Source organism: Rhinichthys klamathensis, unplaced genomic scaffold (genome assembly GCF_029890125.1).
Source record: "Rhinichthys klamathensis goyatoka isolate OS25496 unplaced genomic scaffold, OSU_Roscu_1.1 h1tg000176l_1, whole genome shotgun sequence".
NCBI lineage: Eukaryota > Metazoa > Chordata > Actinopteri > Cypriniformes > Leuciscidae > Rhinichthys > Rhinichthys klamathensis.
The window spans coordinates 5,810,092-5,833,387 of NW_026606705.1; the positions used below are offsets into that span (position 1 = coordinate 5,810,092).

Genomic DNA, 23,296 nt, shown 5'->3' on the forward strand with positions numbered 1-23,296 from the left:
AAAAATTTCTATCAGAAAATGCTAATGTAATCCAAAATATTTCTAAAATATTCAAATGATATCATTGTCTCCATGATGGACACGCCCCACCACCTCCCCCGAAAAAGCCCCGCCCCCGAACAAGCCCCACCCCCCGAGTAATCGAGTACTCGTTTTTTGAGACCTATCAATGATCGAAATAAGAAATTGACAAAAATGTCCATCCCTAGTTTTATATAGTATCAATGTGTGTGTTTTTAAATTAGTGAAATTTGAACACACTACATCCACAATGTTATCTTTTTTATTGTGTCCTACGCCGTCAGTTGCATCGCGTCCACCACCATTCTCGAATACCCTCTCGTGGCCTTGAATAGTAAAGTGTCCATTGAATGCACACTCTAGAATCTCGGTGGAAGTAGTAGGTCATCCAGGTACTTTTCGTCTATTGTTTTCGAATACTATGTATTCGGACATAATACTCTGTTGGCGTACTTTTTTTTGTATACTATATAGTTAGGAAGTATTTGATTTCAGACATACCTCAGATGGGTGTATCAGGTAAGAGAGACATCCAAAATGTGCAGTTTTGGGTTTACTCCAGGATCAGAGTTGGGAACCACTGCGTGAGAGCACTGCCTTCAGCATTGCCAAAATGGATGTTTGCCACAACTGAACAATCAGTGTCTAACTTCCAATACTGCATGGCGGTTAGAAGTTTTGTCCGATGCCACATCACTGTGCCGTATACCGTCAAAGTACCATAAGCTGATGACACTGCAGGTTTACGCTTGGCTGGATTTACTGATGAGAGGAACAGTAAGCAGAAAGTTTCAGACTCCGTCCCCGACTGCGGCAAAATCTCACAGATTGGTAAAAATCCAGCTGAAGTCAACACACCTATTGGTTTACTGTCCTTGTACATCTGGTTCCTGGTTGCATTGGATAATCTTCTCTCTCAATCAGAGGGCCAGTCCCTGACATGGAAGACATGGCAATTTGTTGTGAAAGTTGTTGAGGTTCTGAGATTAAAAGAAACACTTCTTTCAGTAGCTTTTTCTATAGGCATTGATGTTTGTTTTGATGCTTTAATGCATTTTGTGTTGATTTTGATGTCTGCTTTGTGCCAAGAACTAGTGTTAACTTGCATTTGTCTTTTTGCTTTAGCCCTGGTGGTACTGAAAGAAGAAAGTCAAGAACTGATGGAAGAAAAAGATCAGTATGAGAAACATTATGATTTCATGACTGGAGAAAAATCCACACAGACTGAAAAGACTTCCTCACGAAAAAGAGCTCAAAAGACAGACACTAACAGTTGTTTTACCTGCTGTCAGTGTGGAAAGAGTTTCAATCAAAAACAAAACCTTGAAGTCCACTTAAGAGTTCACACAGGAGAGAAACCTTTCAGCTGCCAACAGTGTGGAAAACGTTTCACTCAAAAAGGAAACCTTAAAAGCCACTTAAGAATTCACACTGGAGAAAAGCCTTACACCTGCCAACAGTGTGGAAAGAGCTTCACAGCAGAACCAAACCTTAGATATCACATGAACATTCACAATGGTGTGAAGCCGTTCACATGTGATCAGTGTGGAAAGAGTTTTACACGTAAAGTAACCCTTAATTACCACATGAGGATTCACTCAAGAGAGAACATTTTAATATGTCATCATTGTGGAAAGATTTTCAGTCATAAAGTAAGCCTTAAGACTCACATGAGACTTCACACGGGAGAGAAGCCTTACACATGCCCTCATTGCGGAATGAGTTTTACATATAAAGCATCACTTGATTCCCACATGGGAAGTCACACTGGACAGAGTGCTTTTCCCTGCAAAGTGTGTGGGAAGAGCTTCTCACTAAAAGGAAATCTTAAGACTCACATGAGAACTCACACTGGAGAGAAGCCGTTCATATGTGTTCAGTGTGGAAAATGTTTCACACGTAAAGGAAACCTTATTTGCCACATGAAGATTCACTCAAGAGAAGACTGTTATATATGTCATCAGTGTGGAAAGAGTTTCCCAGACATGAAATGCCTTAACAGGCATGTGATAATTCACTCTGGAGAGAAGCCTTTCAAATGCCAAGAGTGTGGAAGGGGTTTCAAATTCAATAAAAATCTTAAGGCTCATATGAGAATTCACAGCAGAGAGAAGCCTTTCAAATGCCCTTCCTGTGAAAAGAGTTTCAGTCATAAAGTAAGCCTTAAGACTCACATGAGACTTCACACTGGAGAGAAGCCTTACACATGCCCTCAGTGTGGAAAGAGTTTCACATATACAGCAACACTTAAAGCCCATGTGAGAAGTCACACTGGAGAGAGGCCGTTCACATGTGGTCAGTGTGGAAAGAGTTTCACACGTAAAGGAAACCTTAATTACCATGTGAGGATTCACTCAAGAGAAAACTGTTTAATATGTCAGCAGTGTGGAATGAATTTTACAGATAGGAATCACCTTAAGAATCATGTAATAATTCACACAGGAGAGAAGCCTTTTATGTGTCATCACTGTGGAAAGAGTTGCACAAACAAAGCAAATCTTGAGGTTCACGTAAGAGTTCACACTGGAGAGAAGCCTTTCACCTGCCCTCAGTGTGGGAAGAGTTTCACACTTAAAGGAAACCTTAAAACTCACATAAGAGTTCACACTGGAGAGAAGCCTTTCATGTGTCTTGAGTGTGAAAAGAGTTTCACATATCAAAAAGACCTGAAACGTCATTTGCAAACTCATTCCGGAAAGAAATTGCAGTGTTCTGAGTGTGGTAAGACATTTGGGAAAAGTAGCAATTTCAAAAATCACATGCTCATTCACTCTGGAGGAAGGCAATTTAATTGTGAACAGTGTAATAAAAGGTTTCTTTTGCCATCACACTTACAGATACACCTGAAAAGCCATGCAGATGTGAGACCCTATTTGTGTTCCTTGTGTGGAAAGAGTTTTAAATGGCTCAGCAATTTAAAATGGCACCAGAGAATACGTGTCTGTGAAATTAAGTCAATGTTCACCCCGCAGCAGAATGTGGGGCAAATCTCTGGGGCAAAACCACTTTCATGATCATCTGCATCCTTCACCTCTTGAGGCTTTTTATTTTCTTTTGTCATGTACATATGAACTTTTTGCAGCCACACCTCACCATCTCTTTTGCTATAGTTTAAAATATTGAGTGGTTGCGGTAGACACCCTCTAATTGAGACGTCGCTCCATTCCATATTGATATCTCAGAATCAAAATATTAAACTTCTTTCTGGCTGTGAATTGCCACAATATAAAGGAAAGACTGTAAACGAAACAACATAAACTGACTGAAAATAATGAACATTGAACTGCATTATTTGATTTATTTTTAGTGAGAGAATGCACAGGTAAACGTGTTGTCATCCTGGAATTTAACATGGATATTGTTGGGGCTCATCCGGTGACACTGGAAGCTGGTTCCAGCTGTGGGTAAACATTCTCTCACTGCCGATCCTAGGTTTTCCTTAGCTTACTAATTAGTCAAAGTTTATTTCATTTACATAATACAGAAAGTATGGATCATATTTTATGCAAATGTTTAGCGTATCTGTACAGCCGAACTCATAGCTTTTTAAAGTATACTCCATTTGATAGCATGCACGAACACAGGCTGACTGCAGCACACATGCACACTAAAAATGTTATCCTTTTCCACTGTCTGTGCTGTTTCTCTTTAGAACTTAAAAGTGATCAAATGTATTTGTACTTGTTTAAACTAGTGCTCATCAACGTAGGCATCTATTGCATCTCCAGGAGTCTGTTGTTGTTGTTGTTGTTCCATCAAAAAAAAATGTCAAATGTAAAATGGCCTCTGTTGATAAACTACACTGTAAAATCGTAAAGAATGGTCGAACTGCCGGACAACAACCGTAAAATATCCAAAATAAATTTTCTGAAATTTTCATTAAACAGTTTAAAGAAAAACACTATTTTACAAGTATTTCCTGAATTATTATGATCAAACACTTTCACTGTTAATGGCAATATCTTACAGTTCACTTTTAGCTAGCAATAGCACACATGGATGCTAATGTACAGGTCCTTCTCAAAAAATTAGTATATTGTGATAAAGTTCATTATTTTCCATAATGTAATGATAAAAAATAAACTTTCATATATTTTAGATTCATTGCACACCAACTGAAATATTTCAGGTCTTTTATTGTTTTAATACTGATGATTTTGGCATACAGCTCATGAAAACCCAAAATTCCTGTCTCAAAAAATTAGCATATTTCATCCGACCAAATAAAATAGGTGTTTTTAATACAAAAAAAAAAAATTCAACCTTCAAATAAATATGTTCAGTTATGCACTCAATAGTCAATACTTGGTCGGGAATCCTTTTGCAGAAATGACTGCTTTCAATGCGGCGTGGCATGGAGGCAATCAGCCTGTGGCACTGCTGAGGTGTTATGGAGGCCCAGGATGCTTCGATAGTGGCCTTAAGCTCATCCAGAGTGTTGGGTCTTGCGTCTCTCAACTTTCTCTTCACAATATCCCACAGATTCTCTATGGGGTTCAGGTCAGGAGAGTTGGCAGGCCAATTGAGCACAGTAATACCATGGTCAGTAAACCATTTACCAGTGGTTTTGGCACTGTGAGCAGGTGCCAGGTCGTGCTGAAAAATTAAATCTTCATCTCCATAAAGCTTTTCAGCAGATGGAAGCATGAAGTGCTCCAAAATCTCCTGATAGCTAGCTGCATTGACCCTGCCCTTGATAAAACACAGTGCACCAACACCAGCAGCTGACATGGCACCCCAGACCATCACTGACTGTGGGTACTTGACACTGGACTTCAGGCATTTTGGCATTTCCTTCTCCCCAGTCTTCCTCCAGACTCTGGCACCTTGATTTCCGAATGACATGCAAAACTGAGCAACAGTCCAGTGCTGCTTCTCTGTAGCCCAGGTCAGGCGCTTCTGCCGCTGTTTCTGGTTCAAAAGTGGCTTGACCTGGGGAATGCGGCACCTGTAGCCCATTTCCTGCACACGCCTGTGCACGGTGGCTCTGGATGTTTCTACTCCAGACTCAGTCCACTGCTTCCGCAGGTCCCCCAAGGTCTGGAATCGGTCCTTCTCCACAATCTTCCTCAGGGTCCGCTCACCTCTTCTCATTGTGCAGCGTTTTTTGCCACACTTTTTCCTTTCCACAGACTTCCAACTGAGGTGCCTTGATACAGCACTCTGGGAACAGCCTATTTGTTCAGAAATTTCTTTCTGTCTTACCCTCTTGCTTGAGGGAGTCAATGATGGCCTTCTGGACAGCAGTCAGGTCGGCAGTCTTACCCATGATTGCGGTTTTGAGTAATGAAACAGGCTGGGAGTTTTTAAAAGCCTCAGGCATCTTTTGCAGGTGTTTAGAGTTAATTAGTTGATTCAGATGATTAGGTTAATAGCTCGTTTAGAGACCCTTTTCATGATATGCTAATTTTTTGAGACAGGAATTTTGGGTTTTCATGAGCTGTATGCCAAAATCATCAGTATTAAAACAATAAAAGACCTGAAATATTTCAGTTGGTGTGCAATGAATCTAAAATATATGAAAGTTTAATTTTTATCATTACATTATGGAAAATAATGAACTTTATCACAATATGCTAATTTTTTTTAGAAGGACCTGTATATAGACATCACTGTGTCATTGTCTACACGGTTACTGCCTTTAAATAAAGCAACATACAGCATATTGTCAATGTTTTCTGGCCCATCCTGGGCTGAAGCACAGACTGTCTTCAATACTATAAAAAAAAGTTGCTGCCTTAAATTTTTAAGTACAATCAACTTGGATGTTTGAGTAATTTCAACTTAAATTACTTTAAACTGACTTAAAAACAAACATTAGTTGAATCTTGTATCACTTATAAAAAAAGTTCGAAATTGCTTAACTTATTTTGATGAGTTAAAGCAATGTTAAAGCATATGTTGTCATAACTTATTGATTATATATTTTTTAAGGTGCACAATGGTTACCAACAAAACTCAGACAACAGAAACCCTTTAAATCCCAGCAGAACATTAAACAAGGACAGATCTCTCAAAATCTAAGAGCCTTCACTTTTTACAATCTAGTTTGACTCTTTCACACAAAAGTTCTTATTGAGAATTAACAAAGGTTAAGATGCTGATGTTTTATTGAAAATAATAAAGTTTGAAATCACCATTATTGTGGGAAGTGTTTGCTTTAGTTAGACTCTTGACCAAGCAGCAACCTTCCGGTCTCTCTCTTGAATCGAATGTGGAAGTGACTTAAACTCCAATTCATGGACTGGCCGCTAGAGACAGGCTCCAAAAGAGAGTCAATCCCATAGAACCCCATGTTAAAATGCCCAACTTTACAACAGAAAAAAATATAGTAGTTTTGGTCTATATAGCTAATTTTGCCCTTCATGACAACTGTGAGGGGGGTGATTTTTTTCATTATTCATCCTTTTAAATTATATTAAGCCTTAAAGGGTACATATCATGCTTTTTAATCGTTCCTTTTTACATATAAATCATACATTTGTAGTCTATATAAAGCGGAACTGCAATGCTTGGGTCTGAATTCCTCATTATTTTAGCTCCACAGGCCCCTTTTCTACCCCTTTTCTGATGTGCGTCTGAGAGCAACTCGTTTTGGTGCGGTCTCTTTAAATACCCGCCCCCTCTCCAGGTTGTAGCGGTGACACTCGGTTCAACTCCACCCCGTTCGGCCATTTTTGTAGTTTGATAGCAGAGATACGATTATCTAGCGGCACAGAAACGTTTTATTCACACTTTATTAACAAAATGTCAACAACGGAAGACTTGTCCAGCCAGCCTTACATGTTCTAGCCAGAGTCGGAGCCGGAGCGAGATGAAAATGAAGACGACGAACCTGCAGAACAACGTCTTCATATGGATGTATTGCAATGGTGTGTTACTGTATTTACACATGAAACTTTGGTCTTCCGACCTTTTACCACCGTGTCGATTTATTTTGATTAATATGTGCGAGGGAGAGAGAGCAAGACAGCGCCTAGTTTGGAGACGGTGAAGTCTTGTTTACTCTTTCGCCTGGCTCCGAAGAGAGAGAGTGCGCGCGCGCGACCGGGTCTCTCTCTCTGCTCGTTCTTTCACATAGGTTCTTTCAGTTAAACATGCGCCCTGTCACAACACAAGCACGGCAGTTCATCTACATTAGATGGTGTAATGAAGCGTGTGGGTTACTACATCCAACAACCGAACATTTTAACTTACCCTCTCGCAAGTTCTGCATCCTTTAGCTTGGACTACAAAATTGCAGCGAGAAATGAAAATGGCGGAGTGCTCGAAGTGGTGGGCCGGAAGTCGATGTCCTTATTTGGCAGTTCCACTGCAAATACTGTGACGTAATAGTTCAAAAAACGTCATAGTGAACAGAAAAATTGGAACAGGTTGAAAAATATGACCAAAACAGAATATAAAGATATCAACGAAGCACCTGAAGAGAATAATTTAAACTTTTCTGTACTTCTAAACACTCCAAATATACAACAAAATGCATTTAAGGGCTAAAAAAATGGATTTAGCATGATATGTCCCCTTTAACCCAGGGGTGCCCAACCCTGTTCCTGCCGATCGACTGTCCTGCACAGTTCATCTCCAACCCTAATCAAACACACCTGCCTTTAATTTTCAAGTGATCCTGAAGACCTTAATTGGTTGCTTCAGGTGTGTTTGATTAAGGTTGGAGATAAACTGTGCAGGACAGTCGATCGGCAGGAGCAGGGTTGGGCACCCCTGCCTTAACCCTTTCGCATGTACGATCACACTGGTGTGTATGGTCAGTGCATCACGTGATCAACTGCTAAATTCAAAAGTGCTTTCACGCTTGAGACGGACGCACTCAGCACTGTCATATATCACAACTATTCAGTGTTTTGAAACACATAATGTTTATTTTAGGTTTCAGACATTTAAAATCATTATTAATTAATTTCATTTAGTTATTAATTTCATATTGTTTATTGTAGCCCTACTACTGAAAAAAAAAATCCTTTGATATATTGAAAGATTTTCTAAAATCATTATGCAGAAAATACAGCGCATGAGTCTCAACAATGGTGTCAATCGACAAAATATTCTGATAAACAGAAACTGATCACAAAAACCATCATAAAACAAGCTACTGAAGTCACAAAAAAGCTTTTTGTTGATTGTCACCATTGTTGAGATTCATATGCTGTTTCTTGATGTCTCTGTCTATCTAAGGAAGTCTCACAAACAGAGACAGACAGATAAGTCGCATCAGTGTAAAAATCGCATTTTACTTTCAGAAATAATGCAAAATACTGGTAAATAAAACAAAAAATAAACATTCAGGCACATTTTACTTCCCCTTAATCAACCACAAAAAAACATTTAAATTAATTGTTGGCTATTCAAAACTAAACAAAAATTAAAAATACAAGTATAAAATAAAATAAATTATAGTGCCATTCATTACAAACAACATTTACTTTAAACCGTAAGTACCCACATTTGTTTACAACAAAAGACACAAATATATCACAGCCCTTGTTGAAGTTGAAGTCAAATACATGTTGTGCCTTTGTTACAATCTACCCCACCACCGAAGTACACTACCGTTCAAAAGTTTGGGGTCGGTACGATTTTAAATACTTTTAAAAGAATTCTCTTCTGCTAACCATGGCTGCGCTTATTTGATTAAAAATACAACAAAAATCAGTTATAGTATTAAATATTGTTCCAGTGTAAATCAGCTGTTTTCTGTGTGAATATATAGTAAAGTGTAATTTATTCCTGTGATCAAAGCTGAATTTTCAGCATCACCAGTGTCAGTGTCTTATAGGAAGAATAGGAAGTTCAAAAGAACAGCATTTGTTTGAAATAGAATCTTTTGTAACATTATAAATTTACTGTCCTTGATAAATAAAAGTATTGATTTCTTTCCTCCAAAAAAAAAAATTCTCACTGACCCCAAACTTTTGAACGGTAGTGTATATATATATATACACTCACCTAAAGGATTATTAGGAACACCATACTAATACTGTGTTTGACCCCCCTTCGCCTTCAGAACTGCCTTAATTCTACGTGGCATTGATTCAACAAGGTGCTGAAAGCATTCTTTAGAAATGTTGGCCCATATTGATAGGATAGCATCTTGCAGTTGATGGAGATTTGTGGGATGCACATCCAGGGCACGAAGCTCCCGTTCCATCACATTCCAAAGATGCTCTATTGGGTTGAGATCTGGTGACTGTGGGGGCCATTTTAGTACAGTGAACTCATTGTCATGTTCAAGAAACCAATTTGAAATGATTTGAGCTTTGTGACATGGTGCATTATCCTGCTGGAAGTAGCCATCTGAGGATGGGCCATAAAGGGTCAGAAACAATGCTCAGGTAGGCCACATGCCCAATTGGCACTAAGGGGCCTAAAGTGTGCCAAGAAAACATCCCCCACACCATTACACCACCACCACCAGCCTGCACAGTGGTAACAAGGCATGATGGATCCATGTTCTCATTCTGTTTACGCCAAATTCTGACTCTACCATCTGAATGTCTCAACAGAAATCGAGACTCATCAGACCAGGCAACATTTTTCCAGTCTTCAACTGTCCAATTTTGGTGAGCTCTTGCAAATTGTAGCCTCTTTTTCCTATTTGTAGTGGAGATGAGTGGTACCCGGTGGGGTCTTCTGCTGTTGTAGCCCATCCGCCTCAAGTTTGTGCGTGTTGTGGCTTCACAAATGCTTTGCTGCATACCTCGGTTGTAACGAGTGATTATTTCAGTCAAATTTGCTCTTCTATCAGCTTGAATCAGTCGGCCCATTCTCCTCTGACCTCTAGCATCAACAAGGCATTTTCGCCCACAGGACTGCCGCTTACTGGATGTTTTTCCCTTTTCACACACTTCTTTGTAAACCCTAGACATGGTTGTGCGTGAAAATCCCAGTAACTGAGCAGATTGTGAAATACTGTAAAAATTGTTGGTACTCAGACCGGCCCGTCTGGCACCAACAACCATGCCATGCTCAAAATTGCTTAAATCACCTTTCTTTCCCATTCTGACATTCAGTTTGGAGTTCAGGAGATTGTCTTGACCAGGACCATACCCTTAAATGCATTGAAGCAACTGCCATGTGATTGGTTGATTATATAATTGCATTAATGAGAAATTGAACAGGTGTTCCTAATAATCTTTTAGGTGAGTGTATATATAAACACATTCTAAAAGACTACTTTTTTGTCAAGGTTTAGGTATTTTTTGTTAGATAAGTATCAGGTTTTGCATTATGATTACAATCAAACAATACTATTTGGTTATAAATGGGAACACATGGAAAGCATTTATGTGGGTCTCGTGAGCAGTGTATATTCTTGTCATTTTGCTGAAGAATGAACTGCGGACAGGCCTTTACTGTTTTTGGTGCTATAAAACACATTCTGTGATTGGCTGGTGGTTACCAAGGGAGAATCTTTGATCCTTTGATGTTACTAGTAGACGTGACATCAGGCAGGGGGAAAAGTGATTGTTTTATAAACAAATACTGGCCTGGAGTGTGTTTGTGTTTGTGTGTGTGTGTGTGTTTGTGTGTGTGTGTGTGTGTGTGTCTGTGTCTAAAAGAGAGAATGAGTCTCTTTTGGATTTTTTGATTCATGATTTATAGATTTTATTTACATAAGTACAGTCTGACTCTGATGCAGTCTTACCCGTTAATGTCTGTGTGTGTGTGTGTGCGTGCGAGATAGACTCTTTTGTAATTTATTTATTTATTGATAAATAGCTCAACCAACTGCTGTTTTCACAGCACACAAATTTCTGTGTGCACAGCAGCCTGCACTATCTCGGCCATTCCCTGGGCCCCTTTAGCACTATTGAGAAATCGAAAAAGAGTACTTTTCAAAAAAGAGCAACACAGGGCGTGACACTGCATCCTTTTCAGGATGTCATTCTGCCTGTGCGTTTCTGGGTGCAGTCGTTCCCTGGCGCTAGTAGATGGCCACAATAGTTGCCTCTCGTGTTTGGGCATTCAGCACGCTGAGGCTGCTTTTGTGAATAGTTCATGTTCTTAGTGTGGGAACATGACTATAGCTGTGCTAAGATCGAGACTTGCTTACCTCAAGGGAGGCGCAGTCCCCTCGCCTATGCCCCGACCTAGTGCTTATCTAGTGGTCCCCAGAATAAGGTTACTTCGGCGCTTAGCCAGGGTGATCTGAGGATTACCGTGAGGGCTTCCCCGCCGAGCCAATCTCTGTGGGCCCCTCACGCTTCTCAGCCACAGCCAGCCAGTGGAGCCTCCAAAGGAGGGTGCTGGTCCTTCTCATGGACGACCAGTCGTTTTCTTTGAGACCTCAGCTGACGATCAGATGTCAGTCACAGCATCGGAGGGGGAGCTTCGGATTACGACTCGGGTGCGTTGCCCCCTTCGGGGAGTGTAGCGTTGACTGAGTCAGATCCAGAACGGCCGGCTATGCTTTCCCGGGCCACCGAGAAGGTCGGGCTTGTGTGGAACCCTCCACCATGTCCCAAACCGTCTCATTTGAACGATTGGTTTCTCGGGGTGTGCCACGCTGGTTCTCAGTGTTCCGCTGAGAGATCTGTCTCAGGTAGATCTGTTTGCCGCCCCTGGCACGTCCCACTGCCAGTTGTTCTACTTCCTGACCGAGGGCACCCTCGGCACGTACGCACTGGCACATAGCTGGCCCCGGGCCCTATACAAGTATGCGTTTCCCCCAGTGAGCCTTCTTGTACAGACTCTATGCAAAGTCAGGGAGGATGAGGAGCAGGTCTTGCTCATTGCGTCGTATTGGACCTGGTTCCCCGAACTAGTGCTCCTTTGCGACAGCCCCTCCTTGGCCCATTCCTCTGAGAGAGGACCTGCTCTCTCAGAGACGGGGCACCCTATGGACCCCCTCTATGAGGCTTCTCTATGTGTTGAAGTGGAACCTGTTCGTTAATTGGTGTTCTCACCAAGAGAACCCCCGAACTTTGACAACAGTTGAGGGTATATTTTGGAGAAAGAATCGCAGCGGGAGTCTCTGAGGACACATCTGTGCAACCGTATCAATTTGAATCGGAGTCGGAACAAGATGACGGCCCCGAAGAAGTTCGACAATTAAGGCTCGAACAGGACCTTTCTGAATGGTTGATTTATGTAATGTCACTTTGATCTACCTTTGTATGTACTGGCAGGGTAGAGTAATGAGATACAAACACTATATGTTTACTGATGTATACGTTAGTTCATTGACAGATTGATGTTACAGCTAATGGTCATGATAAACTTTTTTTTTTTCGGTAAATGTAGGCTTGTCAGTGATGCGTAACGTTATTTATGCAGTGTTACAACTGTCAGGGCTGAAGCACTGACATGAGGTCACGGCAGGAATGTTTCTAGCATTAGTTAAAGGACACCTAAGAATTTGTTGTAATGTATGTTTACGTCCAGTGCAGTGGAAGCGTTCTTTTTTCAGGAGCAGCTTCTTAGCAAAACCAGCTTTATACTGACTCTCGTTTACAAAGCAGTCTGGGGATAAATGATTCGCCCAAACATGAAAGCATTGACGTTGATCGTGGGGAATATTCCCTTCGAAAACAAAACTTAGCCACTGCGTCTTCAGCGGTTCGGATTTAGGAACATCAAAATGACTGCTGTGTTCGTTATTACACCCAAGAACAGAACACCACAATCGCTTAGACGCCATTCTGCTCCAGCGTATCAACAATGGCGGACTATGATGACAGCTCGCTCAGGGCGGGTCTGTGTTGAAACGCTGCTGTCAATTAACAATCGTGGGAGGGATGTCCGACCATGTGACGTCACACGGTCAGGCGGCTCGATTTGAGACAGGGGAAAACCTATAAGGAGATTAAAACAAAAACACTGGATGGATTTTTATCATTATATGATGGTTGTGTACAGGCACTGCTAACACACATTTCAGTACAATCAACTTATAAAAGTGCATGTACCATTATATGACCCCTTTAAGAAATATGAAAAATTAAACTGTTAAATGTCTACTTGTTTATGTGTCCACAATCAAAACAAAACATTGTGCTTTTGTAAAAGAAAGAAAATAAATAGGGTGTGCTTCCTGCTATGAACTTTTTTTCTGGAGCACATCTCTAAACTTAAACAAAACTCAGCGAATACTAGTCACACAGGCAAGAGCAATATATCTTTATAATCATTTAAGTGTCTACTTTTAAATGATCTCATTCAAAACGAAAACAAATAATCTCTGTTTATGTAATCTGTATGAAAAGAGAGAGAAGTCAGTTGTTGTCATGGCAACTCATTATCTTCTAATGTGAACATGCCCACGGAGAGCGCATGGTATTCAAATGCAAATGATCTGAGGCAATCCATGCAAACCTGTCAACGCCCTCGTAGTGTCTGGACCAATCAGGACACACAAATGATTCATTATATTTAATGAATAATCCAGCAAACTAACTATCCCAACAAAGGTCTGTGAAACTTCCCCCAAATCAAGCTAACACACTGGCAGAACTCGGTGTCCTGTTACAAGACTGATAAGTTTTACGACCCAAAAGAATTAGCATGGACTTAATTCTTGCTGAGAAGGAGAAATGGACCCTTTTAATCCTATATATTCTATATATATATATATATATATATATATATATATAACCATGTGATAAATGTATTAACATGTATCTAATGTTCCATCTCATGATTTTCCTTTATATTGTTTGGTCTATGTTTTCTTGTAAACTCTAATGGGTTAATGTTTCAGACTTTGCATTCTATGGTTAACCAAAATCATATGTGTGGCATGTTTGGTCTCTATAACCTGGTACTTTGAAGATCGAAATGACTGTGTACATGATATGTTGATAACAACAACATATTAGTATTACAAGAATCTTTCATAGTTTCGTCATCGCTACCACCCCTCCAGCGTGCACATGCAATGAGTACCCTTAAAACAAAGAGCAAAAAACCTGCATAAACTTGCATCAGGACAGTTTAATGCAAATGGACAAGACATGCAAGTATCAAACTTAGTCTCATTATTTGATACATCAAGTATCCTTACCCCTTTTTAAGAAGGGCGTGTTAGAACTAAACTGATGGTTTGCTCAGGCTGTTGATCTGCTAAACATCAAACAATGCTATAACTTCTTGCTTTCCTGTATTCTGCTTCAGCTCTCTTTCCCTTGGTAAACTGTATGCATGTATGTATGTGAATTTTAGAGTAGTTTAAATGTTTAGTCTAGTTAATAAAGTCTTTTTCATATCACACGTAAAGTTGTCCGTGTCTCAAACTCATATCTGGAGTCACTAATCATATCTTGTTTTGTGTGGAAAGGTAAGACCCAAAAGCGAAATGCAGTAACAGTCTCTTTAATAATGAGAGAGAATTCAGTTCAACTAAAAGTGTACGTGCGCCCGAAAGCCAAAAATGGCGTACGCAAAAAAATATTCAGACTTATAAAACCGTTCGTACGCCAGAACCTGCGCAAAATTCACTTTATAAATCCCAGTCAGCGGAAGAATGTGCGCACATGCGTCTCCTCCCCGAAATAACCATATAGAGCTCCGGAAGCTGACGTCATGCAATCTAAACTCCGCCGTTTTGGCAGGCAAATCAGTAGAGTGCCAGAGCGGCTGTAGCAGTGGTATCGATAGCGGTCGAATGATTTAAAGTCTATTTAAAATTTAAAACCTTAAAATTTCAACATGGTGGACAGCTGCTGTGCACCTGGATACCAGAACAGGCGGAGGAAAGCAAAGGGGAAATCATTTTATCGTATTCCTAAGGATCCCGATAGACGACTGAAATGGCTCACTGCAATAAAACGTGCTAACCAACACAACAAAACAGTGAGATGGGAGCAATCAACCAATGGATTTCGCTTGTGCAATGATCACTTCATATCAGGTATGTTCTTTCTAATGTAACTTGGCTAGCTAACATGTTTAATATTGTTTCTGACGGTTGTAATGCCATTACGTTTAAGGTTTCAACCCTCTACAAAGCATATATGCGACTAAATCTTCACTCTGGGAGACTAAATAATGTCTATCATTAGCCATTGGCTAATACATTCTTAGAGTTTACACGTCAGTGTGTAATAGTAACGTATACATTTAGCATATATTTATTTTCACTCGCTTAACACACTGACTCAGTGCTTGAGATTGTAACGTTAGTTATCTCTCCGTCAAGCTAATTACTAGTTGGTATTCTTTTCTGTTAACTAAAGTTTATTGCTTTGTAACTTCAATGTTAGTACTTGGGCTACTTGTAAGTCTCTTTGGATTAAAGTGTCAGATAAATGATTAGATGTTAATGTAACATTAGCTCGGCTAAAAGAAGTTTAAATTGTTGCCATTTTCTGTTTACTAATGTTTTTAGGGAAAAAGAGTGACAACCCTCTTTCACCCGACTTCGTCCCATCTATCTTCAACCATGTTCCATCCCCAGAGAAGAGAGGAAGAAAGCGGAAGTTAGATGTGTTCAACAGAAGACAGAAGAGCAAACTCCAAAGAATAGAGCAAGCATCAAAGTCACCAGCTTCAGCAGTATCCTTTTCAACAGTTTGTCCTCAAGATGGCAGCAAGCATCCTACTGCACGCCAGGTGAAGGAATCAAACATTACCCACAAAGAACTTGAAAATGTTTATCCTATTCCTGAAGACAATGATGATACAGCAGCTTCACCATGTGATAATTAAAACGGTCCGTGTACCTTCGGATAATTTTTTTTTTTTCGTTTTTGTTTAAAAAACGGGAAAACGAAGAAACCGTTAGTTTATCGCATATTCAAACCTTCTCATAGACATAAAAAACGAGTTTCAGTTTATTTTATTTATATTTTTTATTTTGTTTTCATCACACTGTGTTCTAAAGCATCAAATGAATATACAATAAAACCAAAAACGAACAATGAAGGTTTTTAATCCACAAAGCGCGTATTAGTTCACCGGAAGTTTACTGTATCCCTGGTTACTGGCGCTTGCGACAAACAAGGTGGCGTCAAAGCTCTGGTGGCGTTCATCAATCATGATGGGGTCAGTCCTGGAAAATCACGCTGGAAACATAGTTAATATGATAAATAATGGAGCAACGTATTCTGATGTTTCCACTGCCTTGGCGTCCATTGGAATTGAAAGAGGCCATTCTGTGGCCAGCATAAAGAAGTTCCTTGGCGACCGCAACCTAGTAAAGAGAGGGCATTTGTCGGATGATCATTTGGAGGTGGCAGTGGCCAGTGCTATTCGAGAGGTGAGTTTATTTTTCATAATCCTGCTGCTGCTGCTGCTACTACTACTAAGGGATGTGTATACTGTCCGCCTGCAATTTGACATCCGGTTTAATATTATTTCGTACAGACTGGACCGTCTTTTGGCCGAAAAATGATGACGGGTTACCTTGCCTCAAAGGGACTCCGCTTTTCAGAACGCCGCGTTGGATCAGCACTGAGGCTTCTCCATCAACCTTACCACCAAGCTCGTTTACAGGTGCCTATTTCACAAAGTGTTGTCTGTCTTTTCAGTTTAGTTGTGTAATAATGTATGTAGTGTTTGATTAGTATGTGTATAGTAAAATTGGGGTATTAGGAATTAATACAATACTAACGTTAATCAAAGACTGCACAATTAAACTGAATAGAGAACACATTGTACATTATTAACCTCAATCAACTAGTAAACTCATACATTTATTACCATTTAAATTCCCAGGGAGCACGAAACTTAAACCCAGTTCCTTACAATGCTGAGTATTTTGGTCACAAATTACATATTGACCAAAACGAGAAACTCGTAATGTTTGGAGTTACGCATGTGATAGCAGTTGATGGGTACAGCTACAGAGTCGTTGGGCATGCAACGATGCCTGTCAAGAACAACCTTACTATCTATGAGGAGGTGTAAAGGTTAGTTGGAAAACCCTCTGTAATAAGAAATCATTAGTAAAATGAAATACTAGTTGAGTTCTGGTGTTAAATGTTTATTTGATAGTCATTCAGCTCAACTAATAGATATGTGTTTTAATATCAACTGTATGCTTTTAGGATTTGAGCAATTTTTATGAACGCTTTCCTTATTGTATTTCAGACCAGCTGTTCTGACCAATGGAATCTGGGACCAAGTACGTGTAGACCATGGGAAAGAATTTTATTTGTGTCTCTTTATGCAAGCGATCCTAGCTCCATACAGATATAACACAGTAAGGGAGCCTTACAAGCAGACACCTTCAACAAAGGTGAGTAGTTAAAAAAATTTTTTTATATAATAAATAATCAATTGTTTGAAACCTGTGGTAGGCCCTCTATAAGTTAATGTTTTTTGATTCATATATTCAGTACGCATAAAAGTGGTGGACTGCAAGATTGTAATTTTAAGTTTTACATCAGAACCACAGGATTGAGCGAATGTGGCCGGAGATAAACAACCGGGTCAATTACCCTATTAAGGAGGCTTTGATTCAGCTGACTGACCAGGAAATGATTGACATGGAGGACCCCATTACTCGCTACTGTGTGTCTGATCTCACATGCCAGATAGGCCGTATTAGTGTAGGAAGAGTAGTGGACTCGTGGAATGCCCACAGAATACCAGGTATTCTTATTAGCAACCAGGTTTTTTTTAGAAGCAAACTAAAAACACTTATTTTTTTGCAGGGAGAGGTGTCCCAAATGCCTTGGGAGAAGGCGGTTGCTTCAAAAAGTTAAGTGTAGACCTGCTACCCAATTCCATAGTTGCTGCAAACATGTACTTACAAGAGATGGGATCCTCTCTGACCACACCAACAACATTTGGCATCTACCCTTTCTTAACAGAAGAGGAATGTGCATATGCAGAGCAGTCCTTTATTGATCAGTTTCCTGACCTGTCTGTCCTCTACAACAGTGTAATTAACAACAATTACAGAAATTTTCAGGAAGCAGTTATGTGCCTTATTAACATTACTCACCGATATTCAAATCCTTAAAGGTGGTGTATCTACATGCACTCTTCGTGAAGATAGTGGAATTTCATTTTTTATTGATTATATTTTTAAATAAGATTGTGGATCTCATTTTGTGAACCAAATTTAGTGAATTAAGTCTTCTTAATGAACATTTCTATTTTTTGTTAAGATTTGTACAACCAGTAGCTGTAATTTGAGCAAATTAAAGTTTATCAAGCAAGTACTTGTTTGAACAAAACATTTATTAAAACATTCATTGAACAATGTTAAATACAATTTTTATACCCATGAGGCAAGACAAATAAAACCGCTTAAAGGTTAATTATTTGCCCTGGAATGTATGCACAGCTCTGTGAATGTGTGGGATTTCACAACCTGGAACTTCTTCCCTGGAAAACAAACACCTTACCAATTCTAGTACAACAACAGAATCTATAAGTTGGGATACGTTTTTTTGTTTACGTGAAATTTTTCAACATTGAACACTGTTGTACTGAATTATTATTTTATAAACTCCACTGCAGAACAAAAAAAAAACTGTAGATAAGGATTTTAAATTTGTGTGCAGTTTCACACTCTGGAACACTTAAAGGAAAAATGTTACATGCTCCAATCAGAAAAAAAAATTGTAGTTAAGGATTTTACATTTGTGTGCAATTACACAACCTAGAACACCATGTCTATAAGAAAAAAATGCTTCTTCAGAGAAGCGTTGTACAACATTTCAAACTAACTCTTTCACAACATCTAGAACAGTTGACAGACCAGCCACCCTGATGATGTTTAGCACAGAGAACTCAGACCTGCACTTTAAGCATTGGTTTGATGTTAATGCCCATTCTTCAATGCAAGCTCTACACCCAATGATGCTCCGGCAACATTCGGACAGCATTGGCTCACTGATGATGTCTGTAAAAGCATGGAGGATATGCATTAAAACTATGTCATCAACATTTTTTGTTGACTACATTTTAGCATGTTGAGGTATACTGGAGTATATACTGATTGCAAAATAAAAATATATTTAAGAAGCACTATTCATTCTTTAGTAAAACTTGGTAAACTTCTTTAGTAAAACAATTATTTTGAAAAGCTGGTAAAGGAAAAGTTGTTCCGTTTTGTTCATTGCTTAGCCATTTGGAGTCACAAATTCACACACACATCCATAAAAAGAAAAGGTGTAGTGGAGTCCAGGGTGTGTGAATGATGCACACACATATGGCAAGTTATTTTTCATAAACCCTTAAAGGGATAGTTCACCCAAAAATGAAAATTATTTCATGATATACTCACCGTCAAGCCATCCTAGGTGTATATGACTCTTCTTTCAGACGAACACAATCAGACATACATTTAAAAAATATTCTTAGTCCTTCAAGGATTATAATGTTTGTGAATCGCAGCCTACATTTTGAAGACAAAAAGAAAATGCATCCATCCATAAAAAAATTAATCCATACGACTCCAGGGGGATAATAAAGGCCTTCTGAAGTGAATCTATGCATTTGTGTAAGACAAAGATCCTCCTTTAAAACATTTGGGCTGTCATTCATAACTATTATAAACCTTGAAGGACTAAGGATATTTTTAAATACATCTGTTCATCTAAAAGATAGTCATATACACCAAGGATGGCTTGCGGGTGAATAAAGCTTGGGATCATTTTCATTTTTGGAATAACTATCTTAAAGGGATACTATCTGTAGTCCTTAGGTCAGCTTGAAGTTTCTGAACAATGCCTGTAACACTGGCCTCAGCTTTAGTAAACCTTACCACCACAACACTTTTGGGAACTGGTTTGCCATCTAGCACTTCTGCAATATTTATTGGTCTGAAGTTTGGAAACTGATTTAACATGTGATGAACTCTTTAGTAGTATTTAGTTTACATATAAACCCTGTTAAAAAAAACGTAGTTAAGTGCAATAATATAAACTAATAAATAAAAAGAAGGTTTTCAAACCTTGTCCAACTTCGGCTTGCACGGGGCGTTGACGTGAGAACAGATCCAGATGATGCTGGTCTTGTGAAAGAGAAATGTCGCTGAACTGGTGTTGAAGCAAATGCTGAAGTTGATGGGGTGTTTTGTGGCATCTCAATTGTGTCACCATGGACTTCATAATGAGCCCTTAATGTCAAGTCCAACGAGCTGAAAGACCCTTCAACATTGGGAAAGATTGCAACGTTTGAATCATCAGTCAAATAGAGACCGTCACTGCTGACCTACACCAGAAAGAACAAGAATAAGCAGAGTAAAATAGTGTCATTTCAAAGCCAGACATATTCAATTCAGTTTAATCAAGTTATGTAGCAGGCCAATGTTGCATCTATAACAGTTCTGTTAAGCAATATGATGGTAAATGTAAAACCTCTGTGCAACAGCAACTTAAAATGTTTCTCTCACCCTTACTTTCTTTATATAACTTATGGAAAATATGGGCTGGCATATGTTTTATGCCAAGGCCAGTGCTTCTCATACTTGGTCCTTGACTGTAGCACTGCACATGTTTCCCTTGTATGCCACATCCATTTTAGAGTACTAACGAGCTCATCAGGAAGCATTATGTAAGGGATGTTTGTTTTGGATGTCTCCCATATTTAACACACCTGAAATAGTACTCTAAAAACTGAAATAGATGTGCCATAAAATAATAATGTGCAGTGATACATGGCATGCGAAACACTGGCATAAAACACATACCAGCCAGCCCATATGTTCCTATTAATAACTGAAGGATGTTATTAATAACTGAAGGATGAGATATATAAATTGATGTTGCACAGAGGTTTTACATTTTCTGCCGAATCACATTACAAAACTTTTATAGATATAAAATGTCACAGTTATAGAAATCGATTAAAGTGAATTGACAGCTGAGATGTGAAATATATTAGAAGCAAATCTAAAAATCTTTAGTAGCTTTCGTACATACCGGTAGATTAGCAAAAAGTGTTAAAATGCATGTGTGGCTCTACATTTATTCATACTCGCATGGTCGTTTACTAAGACCAAACTATTAGTTTAGGACTATTCAATTTCGTTCCTGGAGGGCCATGACCAGCAGAGTTCAGTTCAACTAAATCAAACAAATCAGAACCGTCTAATCAAGCTCTTCAGGATTATTACATTGATTATTGCTAACTTTAAACTTTAATGAAGCTTAGAATGAATTTCTCTTTTGAGTTTTTGGCTTATTACTTTGGCGTTGATCCAACGACTGTGACAGGGAATCATTAAGAAAGTCTCTTCCGTATGCATTTAGGAACAGTACCTTTGAAAAGACAGTATGCATTATTGATTGTTTTTAAATATTTTTAGAAAAACCAAGAAACTTATTGGCTAGTGCTCAGTATTATTCAACATACAAGTCGCACCATACAATGAAATATTTAATTTCCATTTGTCCACAAGGCTCCATTTCTTTCATTTCTAATGGATGGGGAGGCCGCACAAGTGATAAGTTCATCACAGAGCACAGTCATTTTTTAACCCATTTGCTCCCAGGAGACCTGGTTTTGGCAGACAGAGGTTTCAATGTTAGAGAGTCCATCCATACTCACCAAGCTGAACTAAAGATCCCAGCATTCACACGTGGGAAAAAACAATTAGATCCTGTTGATTTGGAGAGTACAAGATGCTTAGCCTCTCTTAGGATACATATTGAAAGATTTATAGGAGTTCTGCGTCAGAAATACACAACTTTGCAAAGTATTATCCCCATAGTTTTCACCGACATTGACAGAGAAAATGATGTGACATACCTTGACAAAATGGTGAAAGTATGTTGTGCTCTTACAAATGTCTCAGAATCTGTTGTACCCTTTCAGTGATAATTGAGCAAATGTAATGCCATGTAACTGACAGTAGATGTGTAACTGAGCTAAATAAATATATTTTTGTATATATTTCTTGTTGCTTGTGACATTCATTTGAAAGAGATATTTATGTTTTATACGTTTTATTTATTGGTGTTTTATTTGAATTGATACTGATGTTTTATACACTGCTGAACAGACAGAAAAACCAGTACATGAGAGAAGAAGAGGAAGGAAGATGGAGGGATACATAACAGGGGCCATTTACTCTTTCAAATCCTCTCACCACTAATTGTTCACTTCTTTTTTTGTGAATTTATAATTTTTCTGCAGCTGGGACATACCCACTGTTTAGAAATTATTTTAATGCGAAGGCAAGATTGGTGAAACCTTTTAACTGAACAAAAACCTGATGCACAGACCAACATGTCCCCTACTTCGGGCTCAAGACAGTAGCATCACTGTTGACCATCATCAAATGCTGCTGCTGGTTTTGGAGCAGAGAAATACTTGCCAATCAGCTCTGGCATGATGCATTTCTTAAAAAAGTTTGTAGCACAAGCCAATTCTTTGTCAAAAAATGGCACATCTGGTTTCAAACAGAGTTTGCCGCCTCGTTTACAGAAAGGTCCTTGGTACAAAATGGGCACTTAATTTCTATGACCCCTGAACCACAACAGCTGCAGGAAACATATCCATCAGTTGAGGCCCCAATAAAAGGATGCGAGACTGAAATCCGGAATCCAGCTGTTTCTACCAGGACATCCGAGTGTGAGAGACGATGTTGCATTTCGTAGTATTCTCGTGCCAACTCTTCATGCTGACATCCCCATCTAAAAAACACAAAAATTGTTTAGATAACTTTTAGACAGTATTAATGTCTAACAGCAATGTATTAACATAAACATAAGCCACAGGCTTTTGTGATTAAGCATTGTTATTAGGAGTGTAACAATATATCGTGTCACTATATATCGCAATACAAAAATGCAACAATATGTATAGACAATATGTATCGTGTATAGTTCACCCAAAATTTTAATTTTCAGAGTTTTTGTGTCAATACTACATTAAACTACTATAATGTTGTATAATGTAATGTGGGAATATTTGTAGGTCCTGATAGTGCCAAATGTGTTATGTTACCAGTAAAAAGTCCAACATTATTTTAAATATATTTAGTCATAATCCTGTATCGTGACAACCCTAATTGTTATACAACAATGGAATTCATTGTTTGAGATTATCACACAAGCCCAACTGCCAAAACTCCTCCCTGCATGGTGCTCAACTGCTAGACTCACTTGTTGCCATATCTTACCTTATTATCTACACTTATAAATACCTGGTAGCCTCAGTGCTGAAGCTATGAGACTTTGGGTAGCATATTTTTCTTATCAGGGACACTGAGGGCTTTCTGACATCTGTCTTTATGGCGGCTCTGAAGGTTGATGCTGTTATCCTACCACTCCTTTGATCAAACCAGATCCTAGACTTAGACTGTTCTCTAGTCTCCTCCTCTACAATATCACTCTGAAAATATGATGATTGAAACGGTTAG

The 23,296-nt window shown here is 39.0% G+C and overlaps 2 protein-coding genes across 3 annotated transcripts in view; both read left to right on the forward strand.

Moving 5' to 3' along the window:
* The window catches only part of LOC130092459 (gastrula zinc finger protein XlCGF57.1-like), a 120,062-nt gene that overhangs the window by 25,245 nt on the left and 71,521 nt on the right, over positions 1-23,296 (forward strand). Inside the window, exon 3 of one of the 2 annotated variants that reach the window (XR_008807930.1) lies at positions 1,147-3,453. Coding sequence is in view for 1 of the 2 variants with exons in the window: in XM_056260315.1 (XP_056116290.1) it covers positions 1,147-3,035 (1,889 nt within the window). In the remaining variant the exon portion in view is untranslated. Of the gene's footprint in view, positions 1-1,146; positions 3,458-23,296 lie in introns of those variants that run through there. The other variant, XM_056260315.1, reaches the window with a different exon arrangement.
* On the forward strand, positions 14,625-15,681 carry LOC130092601 (THAP domain-containing protein 11-like). The gene is made up of 2 exons (XM_056260501.1): positions 14,625-14,884; positions 15,362-15,681. Exons 1-2 carry the CDS (start codon positions 14,683-14,685, stop codon positions 15,679-15,681), a joined length of 522 nt encoding a protein of 173 aa, XP_056116476.1. The 5' UTR covers positions 14,625-14,682.

What these genes read in the sequence shown, in the direction of transcription:
- LOC130092601 (XM_056260501.1), top strand. Translation starts at nt 14,683, where the DNA reads ATGGTGGACAGCTGCTGTGCACCTGGATACCAGAACAGGCGGAGGAAA. An exon ending in CAATGATCACTTCATATCAG is followed by an intron (nt 14,885 to 15,361) that starts GTATGTTCTTTC and finishes TAATGTTTTTAG; the next exon opens with GGAAAAAGAGTGACAACCCT.